Genomic DNA, 12,361 nt, shown 5'->3' with positions numbered 1-12,361 from the left:
GTACTGAGGTGGCCCTGGCATCCATGGGGAAAACAGTTCAGGTGTATAAATGAGATTGCATTGTATGTCAGAGATCTCGTCGCGGGCAAACAGAGTTTGAATGTTGGTCCTTTAATGGGCACAGTTCCAGGTGAAAACAGTGTTAATAAAATATTGTTGTTCAACAAGTAAACAGAAGCAGTTGTTTTTCAGATCAATGTTTTCACTAGAAACACATTTTGCATGTTGCACTATTGTCATTACTTGGGAAGCATTACATCAGGAAAAAATATACTACGACAAACAAAAGTTATACTAAAGCATTAAGAGTTGAATTTCACAATAGAAAAGTGTACAGGTTATGTCATTTTTCAAATCACAGCATTTTCATTTGGAGTTGTGCAAAGCTTTCTAAGCCCAGTATCATCTTATTCATCTTAATTAATTATACCTTCAGCAAATTCCTGATAACCTGTCATTTTTAATTTTATGCTGAGAAACTGTGCAAACACAAAAGAAAAATAAGTAAGTAAATAAATAAATAAATAAATAAATAAATAAATAAATAAATAAGCAATAAGTATCAAGAACGTGAGATGAAGAGTCCTTGAAAGTGAATCCATAAGCTGTTGGAACAGTTCAGTGATGGGTTGAGTGAGGTTGATTTAAGTTATCCACTCCGGTCCAAGAACCTGATGGTTGACAAGTAATAACCTGGTATATGGGTTCTGAAGCTCCTATGCCTTCTTCCTGATGGACGGAATGAGAAGAGAGCATGCCCTGGGTGGTGGGGTGCTTGATGATGGATGCTGCTTTTCTATGAAATTGCTCCGTGTAGATGAGCTCAATGGTGGGAAAGGCCTCACCGGTGATGGATTAGGCAGTATCCACTACTTTTTGTAGGATTTTCCATTCATGCAACCAGTCAATATGCACTTCATCACACATCTATAGAAGTTGCCAAAGTTTCAGATATTATGCTGAATCTTCACTAATTTCTAAGGAAATGACAGCTTTCTTCATATTGGCGCTTATGTGATGTGCTGATTATGCACTTATTGCTGACCCTTTCCATCTCTTGATAAGGACTGGCTCCACCCCTGGTTCCCTCCTCCTGAAGTCAATAATCAACTCCTTGGTCTTGACGTCATTGAGAGAGATGTTGTTGTTGTGGCACCACTCAGATTTTCAACCTCCCTCTTATATGCTGATTCATCACCACCTTTGATTCAGAAAACAATAGTGGTGTCATCAGCAAACTTAAATATGGCATCGGAGCTGTGTCACAGTCAAAAGTATAAAGCAAGTCAAGCAGGGGTCTAAGCACACTGCATTGTGCACTACATTGTCCACCTTCCAGTGCTCTGGCACCAATATCATCAAAGTTGCAACTCCATCTGCACCCTTTGCTGGATTTGTGAAATAAAAGCTTTATCTAATAGGGCACGATTCAGTTGCTAAGTGACTCTAGTGATGGTCAAAAAACTCAAGGGAATGTGAGATAGAACACTTTTCTGCAGAGCAGTTACTGTATAATCTGGCCTCAATGTCTGTGGCAGTGGTGGAAACATACACTCAGTGCTATCCAAAGGGATTTGGATCAGCGCTGAAAGAAAACCTTTTGGGGAAGTGGATAGAGATGTTGCTCCATAATGAGGCAACACAGACTCAATAGGCCAATGGCTGCCCTTGTTCTTTGTCCTACTGCTTCAATGATTCTAACTGATCTTGCAAATCTGCTGCAAAACTGCGCCTCTGGAGATCTTTCATGTGTTCTGACACATGAGAGCAGCTCACATACACACAAGTGGCAGCACAAAGGTGATTCAGAATGAGATGTCTTTAAGGTGTGACTGCGCTTGCCTGGTGTTGTTCCTTTGATGATTCTCCTCCAGAAATTACAAATAAAGACGTGTGCCCCTAGGAATTCTGCTGACAGCATCAGCTCTGTATAATATCATAGAAAGAAGATGCAGTACAGATTTAATTAGCTGTCAAGAAGAGATCTTCAATTTCTTCTAATCATCAACAGTTCCAAAATAGTCAGTTGCTCAGAGTCAGCAATGTATCTTTAACAATAAGCATCTCAATGAAGTGAGCAGGTCTCTCTTATACTGTTAGTGATTTCATAAAATGACTGACTTCGATTGGAAAACTGCTCATACAACTTTAATCCAGAGGGAATGCTCACAGAATCTGCACCTGTCTTTTTCCTGAAAGATTGTCCATTTACTCCTGAGCCCATCTTCTGAATATTTTGCATTGATATGATTGTTTATGCCAAGTTGACTACCTTAAGTTCATTCTCCAAAATGGGAATAAAACCATCCACTTAGTATGCTTGTATAAAAGCAGCTATTCCAATTCCTTACATGAGGCTGTCATCTGTGCTGCTACTGTCACCATGGTGTGACTTATTGGTATTTCCATGGCCATATTCTCTCATACAAATGCATCCAGACTTTCTGCCTATGCCATGCAAATTTATGAGAACTCTAATTTCTATCCTCCTGGATGCCGCAGCATGTGTCTTCCCTCCCGATGCATGTGCATGTTTGCTTTTTTGCATCCTCAGATGGCACCCATGCCTTCTTCGAAAAGCTCTCTAATTTGAGCATCTCCTGTGTTTTCTTTCCTATATGTTACTGAATCTGATGACTCTTTTGTGTGAAGTCCTTTGAGAATCAGCAAAGTAAATAGTTATATTAATGCATGTCTTCTACTGTATCACTGTAATTTTTAGTATGTAGTTCATAGTTTTTACTACTTTTATTATTGTCACACTTACCAACATATAGTGAAAGTCTTTTGTTTGTGTGCCATCTAGTCAGATCATGCCATATATACATACTGTAAGTTTGCTGAGCTGGTAAAACAAAACACAGAATGAAGAATATAGAATCATGACTACAAAGAAAGTGTAAACAATCAAAGTGCAAGGACAAGTTCGAACAAGATAAGGAGATCAAGAGTTTAGTGTAAGAGTCTGATAACAGCAGGGTAGAAGATGTTGTTAACTCGGGTGGTATGTGCTTTCAAGCTTTGATATTTTTAGCTATTGAGAAAGGGGAGAAGAGAGAATGACTGGAATAGGAATGGTCCTTGATTGTATTGGCTGTTTTCCCGAGGCAGCTGAGAGTGACTGTGAACATGTGAGTTTCCTCCAGGTGCTCTGGTTTCCTTTGACATTCCAAAGACAGACCAGTTAGTAGGTTAATTGATCATTGTAAATTGTCCTGTGATTAGGCAAGGGTTAAGTGGGTGGGTTGCTGGGCAATGCAACTTGATTGGCCAAAAAGGCCAGTTCTGTGCTAAATAAATGATAAATAAATATGTCATTGTTAATAAACCTAATTCTGATTCTTAAGTGGAGTGCAACAGCAGATAAACTGGCAAAACTGGTGTTGTGAATCTGTTGGTAAAATTTCAAGTTCTTTATTTGACAGTACATGCACTAAAATCCTGTCCACTGTTTAAACCAATAAATACAATTAGTTCTAAAAAAAAATCAGTTGGGTTCAATTTCAGACAGATATCAAAACAGCAAGATCACTTTTATAAATGTGTGTGTTGTGTTCATGAAACAATAAGCACCAGTTCATTGCCACATACTGACTTAAGTACTCTCTTTTGACTTTTTATTATCTGGTTTTAGAATATTGAGAAGTTACCATGCAAGCTGCACCAGATTTAACATTATCTTGACTTTAACCCAGCAAGATGCCACCCATCTGTCCAGAGCAGGTGGAGAAGAGCATTGAGAACACATTTTGAGTTGCTAAACAGGAAGTCACTGGCAGGATGCTCTCCAGTTGCCTCCACCCAGCAGCTTACAAGCTGCTCCCAGGATCAGAGTATGAATTCTGTCCATTAAGAGTTGCAGTTGGCATGATCATCATTGCTAACCAATTTTTTTAAAGTTGCAGAGAGCAAATTTTAATGAAGTTTTTCACTCTATTCATGGAAAGGGACTATATAGAATATTTCCCAGATTTGACTACCATCAGAATTTCTTTCCATCCATGTCTGCTTCATGATGGCATGCAAGCTGTGATTCTAACCAGCAGGTCCAGCACTGATCCATTCACAGTTCAGTTTGGAGTCAATCAACACATTCCTCAATTTTTCTTACAGCATAGTTTTGTTGGAATTAAACTAATCAACAAGCTGAATAAGAAAGCACTTGATAAGATACCCCATGCAAGGCTAATTGAGAAAGTAAAGAGGCATGGGATCCAAGGGGACGTTGCTTTGTGGATCCAGAACTGGCTTGCCCACAGAAGGCAAAGAGTGGTTGTAGATGGGTCATGTTCTGCATGGAGGCTGGTGACCAGTGGTGTGCCTCAGGAATCTGTTCTGGGACTGCTACTCTTTGTGATTTTTATAAATGACCTAGATGAGGAAGTGGAGGGGTGGGTTTGTAAATTTTCTGATGACACAAAGGTTGGGGGTGTTATGGATAGTGTAGAAGGCTGTTAGTGGTTACAGCCGGACATTGATAGGATGCAAAACTGGACTGAGAAGTGGTAGGTGGAGTTCAACCCAGATACATGTGAGGTGGTTCATTATGGTAGGTCAAAATGATGGCAGAATATAGCATTAATGGCAAGACTCTTGGCAGTGTGGAGGATCAGAGGGATCTTGGGGTCTGAGTCCATAGGACACTCAAAGCTGCTACACAGGTTGACTCTGTGGGTAAGAAGGCATATGATGCATTGGCCTTCATCAATCGTGGGATTGACTTTAAGAGGCAAGAGGTAATGTTGCAGCTATATAGGACCCTAGTCAGACCTCACTTGGAGTACTGTGCTCAGTTCTGGTCACCTCTACAGGAAGACTGTGGAAACCATAGAAAGGGTGCAAAGGAGATTTACAAAGATGTTGCCTGGATTGGGGAGCATGCCTTATGAGAATAGGTTGAGTGAACTTGGCCTTTTCTCCTTGAAGCAATGGAAGATGAGAGGTGACCTGATAGAGGTGTATAAGATGATGAGAGGCATTGATCGTGTGGATAGTCAGAGGCTTTTTCCCAGGGCTGAAATGGTTGCTACAAGAGGACACAGGTTTGTGCTGGGGAGTAGGTACAGAGGAGATGTCAGGGATAAGTTTTTTATGCAGAGAGTGGTGAGTGCGTGGAATGGGCTGCCGTCAGAGGTGGAGGTGTAAACTATAGGGTCTTTTAAGAGACTCCTGGATGGGTACATGGAGCTTAGAGAAATTGAGGGCTATGGCTAAGCCCAGGTAGTTCTAAGATAAGGACATGTTCGGCACAACTTTGTGGGCCAAATGGCCTGTATTGTGCTATAGGTTTTCTATGTTTCTATACTGCGTTTTCTGCCTCTACTCCTCACCTGCCTGGGGTGGTGGTTGAGACAGATGTATTAGAGTTATCTAAGAAACTCTTAGTTAGGCACATGGATGGGAGAAAAAAATGGAGGGTTATAAAGGAGGGAAGGGTTAAGTTGATCTTAGAGTAGGTTAAGAGGTCAGAACAACATTGTGGGCCTAAGGGCCTGTGGTATGCTATTAATCAAAATCACTCTAGCCTTACTTTGCCAAGCAGCAGCTTGTAGGCAGCAAGATAAGAGGCTGAGCTCTACCTGCTCTCTGACAAAAAAGTGCACAGTGAAAGCCTGGAAACTCTTGAAGTACGTTTTGTCTATTTTCTTACAGTGAAGATAAACAGTGTTCTGTTCCTTCTTCAAAGTGCCAGCACAGACCACGCCCAGTTGAGGAAAGTGCATTAGAAGCTCATGAGTCCATAATTTACACAAAACTAATATTTCAGATCATGTGTCCCAAGACTAAATGTTGATCAAAGCTCCTATTTCTCATTTTTAACTGTATGTGCCAATATTATCTATTGGAGGCCAACATCTACTGGTATGACCTCTTTGCTTTTCCCTCCACTAATTAAATCACTTAACAAGCAGTCGTAATCAGTTTGGTTCCGATTACTATTGTCTATAAGGAAAGGATTACCAGTGGTGATTAGAACCCAAGAAGCAGTTAGTACTTTTTCAATTATAACGTCCATATTTGCCTACATTACTATTGTTGCAAATGATTAATAAATATCTTTTGATCACAAATGCTACAAGGCTGCCAAATACATTATGTCCTAATATGTTCTCATTAAAGTAACTAGAACATTTTGGTGCCTCCACAGATTAAGGAAGAAGAGATCGCATATCTGAAAAACAAACATTATAATATCTGCTTGGAGCTAATGAAAGAGAAGTCTCAAGTCAAAGATCTTCAATTAATGTTAGCTATAGAGGAGGAAAAGGTACAAAGCCACAAAGGAGAGGTAGATTATAATTTATTTTTCAGAAAAAGAAACTGCATTACCACCAGTTATTTATTTACCTTTCAGAAATCCTGTTCATTTCATTTGGAGCTGATGCAGCTGTTAAAACAGAATTTGAAATACACTTTAACACAATAGTAGTTAAATAAGCTGGTTTTGGTAACATTAATGAAGAATGGTTCATTTAATTGGAGTAAAAATATTCATTGAAACTCTATTACCAACTAAGCTATTTACAGGACCAATTTCATCTTGAGCTCTGTGCCTTTCAGAAATCTTCTCACTTTGCAATCAACTACTAATTTGGTTTTATAACACATTGTGTTATTAGCAGATCATTGTTTCTTGCATAAGAAGATGTCAATGGCCACGTATTAGTTTTCATCAGTATTTTTTTATTTCCAAAAATTCGCTGCTGTTCTGAATTGCTCTCTTTTAGACCTGTTTTCTCTCCTTAAGTCCCCTGCAATCATTTTTAAATCAACACAAGAGATTCTGCAATTACTGGAAGTCTTGAGCAAAACAAACAAAATGCTGGAGAAGCTCATCAAGCCAGGCCTTCATTAGGACTGGATAGAAAGGGGGCAGAAGCCAGAATAAGGAGGTGGGGAGAGGGGAAGGAGAACAAGCTGGCAAGTGATAGGCGAGAGGGAAGATGTGTGGGTGGGAGAGGGGGATGAAATAAGAAGTTGGTGGGAGAGATAAAGAGCTGAAGTAAAAGGAATATGACAGGAAAGGACAGTGGACTCTGGAAGAAAGAAAAGGAGGAGGACCAGAGGAAAGTGATGGGCAGGTGAGCAGAAGCGAAAGGTTGAGAAAATAACCAGAATTGGAAATGGAGAAGGAGGGAAGGGGGAGACATTTGCATGCTGCTGTCCTTCAGTGTTCGTTTGGTGGAAGGACCAGGGGATCAAGTCTACAATCATGCCATTCAGGGACTTGGACTATATTATTTTCTTTATTTTGCCTGTATGCTTTCTTCTGAAATCATAACCATATGTGCTATTTTTGTTATGTGCTATGTGTTGTTGGTGATGTGCATTGTACCTTGGCCTCGGAGGAACGCTGTTTTGTTTGGCTGTATTCATGTATGGTTGAATGATAATCAAACTTCAACTTGACAGGATGATGGAGAAATCGATGTTCATACCATCAGGTTGGAGGCTACCCAGACAGAACATGAGGTATTGTTCCTCCAACCAGAGTTTGACTTCATCGCAACATTTGAGGATGCCACAGACATGTCAAAATTGGAATGGGAAGTCAAATTGAAATGGGTATCTACCAGGAGATCCTGCCTTTTGCACTGGATAAAGCAAAGGTGCTCGACAAAGCGGTCCCCCAGTCTACGTCGGATCTCACTGCTGTAGAGGAGTACACACCTGGAGCACTGGATGCCATAGATGACCTGCACATACTTGAAAGTGAATTGTTGGCTCACCTGGAAGGACTGTTTGGGAACATGAATGAGGGAGGACATGTAAGGGCAGGTGTATCACTTGTCATGCCTGTAGGAATAAATGCCAGGAGGGAGATCACTGAGTGCGGACAAGAGGACTATGCAGTCCAAAGAGAGAAATTCGTCCAGAAAGTAGAGAAAAAAGGGTAGGGAAAGATATGCTTACTAGTATGATCTCATTGGAAATAGCGGAAGTTACAGAGAATAATGTCCTGTATCGGACCGCAAAGCACTCCAGCGTGTGGTGAAAATTGCCCAGCGGATTATTGGCACCCTGTTGCCCACCATTGAGAACATTGGGCAAGGCGAAAAGCATTATCATCTCACCCTAACTATGGACTTTTTACTCTCCTTCCATCCTGTAGGCACTACAGGAGCCTCCACTCCTGTATCAGCAGTCACAGGAAGAGCTTCTTCCCCTAGGCTGTGACCCTGCTGAACCTCACATCAAGGCACTAGCAGTACTGCACCTATATTGTACTCTCGCAGTACTTTTACATTTGTGTGCTTAGCACTTACTTTTTATTCGCAGTTATTTTGAAAATAACACTATTCTTTGCATTTCTGGTTAGATGCTAACTGCATTTCATTGGCTTTGTATCTGTACTCGGCACAATGACAATAAAGTTGGATCTAATCTAACCTAATCTAATCTAATGTGCTGGATATGCAGGCTGACGTGGTGGTAGGCAAGGACAGGGGGATCCCTATCCCTATTAAGACAGCAGGAGGGTGGGCTGGGAGTAGATGTGTGGGAAATGGAGGGATGCGGGTGAGAAGCAAGAGAAAATCTGCAGATGCTGGAAATCCGAGCAGCACAAACAAAATGCTTGAGGAACTCAGCAGGCCAGGCAGCATCTATGGAAAAGAGCACAGTTTAACGTTTCAGCCCACATTTTGTACAGCGTTTTGTATGGGATACGGGTGAGGACAGCATCAGTGATGATGGAAAGGAACCCTGTTTGAAATAAACGAGAACATCTCAAATGTTCCAGAATAGAAAACCTCATCCTGACAACAGATGTGGTGGAGATGGAGAAACCTCCTCCCCCTCCCTTTCTTTTCAAATTAAAACTTCTAGATTGAATAGTGCTATATATTTGTCCTCAGTCTTTCTTCAGTGAAACAGAAGACATTTTCAAAATAAAAATATGGACACGGTTATTTACATGAATTCTGTATTCTTTCTTTCCAGTCATATTTTTGATGATACAGAAAAATTGATTTTGTCTCACTGAATATTATCTGACCCACAGAGTAATCATATTCCCTGACTAGTTTTCATGAGTAATCTGTTCTCCCCATATTCCCATCAACTGCACCAGATTCTAGCACCTGCTTACACTCAGGACAAATTAACCGACCAACCAGCACCTCACACTGAAGGTGAGGATTGAATCTGCATCGTTGGAGCTGTAACTCAATAATTTGCCCTGACACACACAGGGCAACCTAAGCAATGTACTACTTGCCCTGATACCATTCCTGTGAATGGACCACTCATGAAGAAGTTTCGGCTTGATGGGGTTGGATGCTGCTGACAGCCAGCTGATGGTTCTGTGGAGATTCTTCAGCTGGAGTCGGTACATGGATTACCATGTCCCAGATTTTCAATTTAATGATGCTAGTTACCATACATTATTAGCAGTTTTATGTATATTTTATTTGACTTTTTTTTCAAAATATGGCAGTAAAAGGGATGGGGTTTTAGGAAGATTGTCTTGAGGCTCGGTTACTATTGATGTCTGTTCCACTCACAGATCTGAATTGTTTGCAGTACACATGTAACGTGGCTAGTGGGCTCATGCAGTGGTGAGCCCCAGCAGTGGGTTGGATCAAATCAAGCACAATCCAGCATCCAGATTTTCTCCACAAATGCTGCATGACTCACTGAGTATCTTCAGTAGACTTTTTCTTAAGTATCTTCTCTTGTGTTGCTGTTAAATTTTATTTGATCTTACTTCTTTGAAGCACCTTGGGATATTTCAAGGGACAATGCAAATGAAAATTGTTGCTGGTGTTATTAATGATGCAGACTCATACCATCACTTATATTAGTAATCACAGTGTCCATCAAAGAATTGTTTCTCCAACTGGAAAGTAGTTAGGTGTGGGACATGAAGAAGGAATGCATGGCATGTTATGTCACTAAACAGGGTAGGAATCATCTAGTGTGTTCACATTAGTGGGTTTGTGAGCTCTGAGTTTACTGATGTTCATATGCTCGAGGCAAAGTAACTAAAGAACACTCTTACCTAAGGAACATTCCCCACCACACTGTTGGTAATGCTCACTCTATACCAAATTCTTGCTCCAAGTTACTGGTATAGCTGCGAGATACTTCTTTTTGCTTCCTCTTGTATTTCAGAACGTAGCTGTTGATTGACATCAGAATCTTCCCTCTTCTTTCCGAGAACAAAGTGCTCTTGCTCGAATGAGGTCATGTTTTGTGGAAGAAGTGGACAGTCAGCTGAGCTTCTACTCTCTCATAACGCGATCATGTTGCCTTTCAAAATATCTTAGATAATTATTTAAAAATTAGAACGATTTCAATGATTGATGGAAATCATGCATACATTATATAATCCACTACAATCTTTGTTATAACAAACGAACCTGAAGGATGTCACTTTCACTAACTGTTCCTTGTTTACTTTTAATATATGTAAATTAAGTTATCATATCCTCTTGAGAGTGCTGGATAGCCTAAAGGCTTATGTTTTAAGTGCAGTATTTGCATTTGCAAATCATTATTTTTGGTGAGGCCTGAAAGAATTTGATGGTATGGTGTCAGTATCTGTCTCTATGTCATTGTGAGTGTAATTGATAATGATACTAGCTGTAATTGCTCATGCATGCAAATGAAAGTCTTTGAAATTTTAGCTGAATGTAAGTAAGATTTTAATTTTAGATAGTTATTTTTTAGGACTGCGTTGATATCAAACTTTATCTTGTTAGAATTATCATGATGCCATTAATATAAGTTGAAATGCATTCAAAGATGAATAGTTGTAATATTCTAATTAGTGTTTTCATTTGCTAAGCTAATGAGATTTAACTAGTATCACAAATGGCCTGCAGTATATGACAGCAGCCAAGCAACTGGAAATTACATCTTATTGACAAAACCGGTTGCATTATAAGCTGTTAATGGGCTACTTTGTTGCTATAAAATCAGCATTCAGTTTGTTGATCAGCAAATGTGAAATTCTGTTTAATAAGGATAATGCTAGTGAACAGTATTAAGAAAGGAATTAATAATAAAGAATTTACTTTAAGTGTGATAAAAATTATCTTTGAACATTTACATCCCTATGAACATTTGAATATTTACATCCCAAGTATGTTATTAAGGTGAACCAGTAATCACAGAGGGATCTCAAGTTCAGTTCAGTCTAGCATAAAAGTAGAAAGTTTCCAGTTAAATCATTTATCAATGGCTTCAACTTCTGTGAAAGGTGAAAGTCAATACTATTGCTATTAAGTAGCTCTTCAAAAACACTCACATGAGAACATGGTGAGATCAAATCTGGACTTGGCACAAATGCTGGAGTCAAGAATGTAAAACCAGTATAACTTGAAAAGAATAATAGAATTGAATCAAGTGAACATGGGTTTATAAAATGAAAGTCACATTTGACTAACCTGCTGAAGCTCTTTGAGAACATAATGAGTTCAGTAAAAAATGGGGTAACCTTGGGATGTGGTGTATTTGGATTTTAAAGCAATTTGATAGGTTCCCACACAGAACATTGATCAACGAAGTTAAGACACTTAAGTTTGGGGATAATATATTGATCTTGATTGAGAATTACTACTGGGGCTAAAGCAAATAGTAGGAAATAGATGTATTATTCTCAAGCTGGCAGGCCTGGACTCGTGGATTACCATAGTTATCAGTGCTGAAGTTCCAGAATTTCACAATCTACATTGAGAAGACAAAATGCCATGTTTCCTGGTTTGCTGATAATACTAAACATGGTGGATAATGAATTTGGAGGAAGGTTACAGTGATTTCAAGGGTAAATGGACAAGTTGAATCAGTGAGCAAATATATAATAATGGAATACAATGTGGAAAATATTCTAGTATCTATATCAGAAAGGCAGAGTCTGTTAAATGATCAGAGACTGGTTAACATGTTCACAAGGACCAAAGTATGCTTGTGTACACATCACTGAAGGCCAGTGCACAGGCGCACTAAGCAATTAAAAGGGCAAATGGTATATTGGTTTCTATTATGAGAAGATTTGAATGCAGAAGTAAGTAAGTAAGCCCTATCAGAGGACCTTGGTGTATGACATTAGTCTCTTTATCTAAAGGGTGTAATTGTGATAGAGGGACTGCAGTGATGATCCCAGGTTCTGGGGAAAACAGATTTGCTGTTTGAGGAGAGGTTGCTTAGGTGGAGAGTGCATTCCCCAGTACATAGACGAATCAGAGCAGATCCAATTCAAATTTGATCCCCGACATAGGAGATGAGAACATGCGGCACAGTATCAGAACGTGTATTTTGCTTAGTACTGGGGTGATGAAAAATTCCTCAATTCGGAGTGAGATGAATCTTTGGAACTCTCTACTTAAAGGCACTTTGGAGGTTTCAACAATGTGTC

General features: G+C 39.7%; 1 protein-coding gene across 1 annotated transcript in view; it reads left to right on the top strand.

Annotated features, from left to right (window-relative positions):
• LOC140725104 (uncharacterized) overlaps nt 1-12,361 on the top strand; it is a 523,726-nt gene that overhangs the window by 402,372 nt on the left and 108,993 nt on the right. Inside the window, exon 23 of the mRNA XM_073040122.1 lies at nt 6,149-6,289. Coding sequence (XP_072896223.1) covers nt 6,149-6,289 — 141 coding nt within the window. The remainder of the gene's footprint in view (nt 1-6,148; nt 6,290-12,361) is intronic.

This window comes from Hemitrygon akajei, chromosome 1 (genome assembly GCF_048418815.1).
Source record: "Hemitrygon akajei chromosome 1, sHemAka1.3, whole genome shotgun sequence".
Classification (NCBI taxonomy): Eukaryota; Metazoa; Chordata; class Chondrichthyes; order Myliobatiformes; family Dasyatidae; genus Hemitrygon; species Hemitrygon akajei.
Note: the sequence above shows the minus strand (reverse complement) of the source record. Positions and strands in the feature narration are given on the sequence as shown.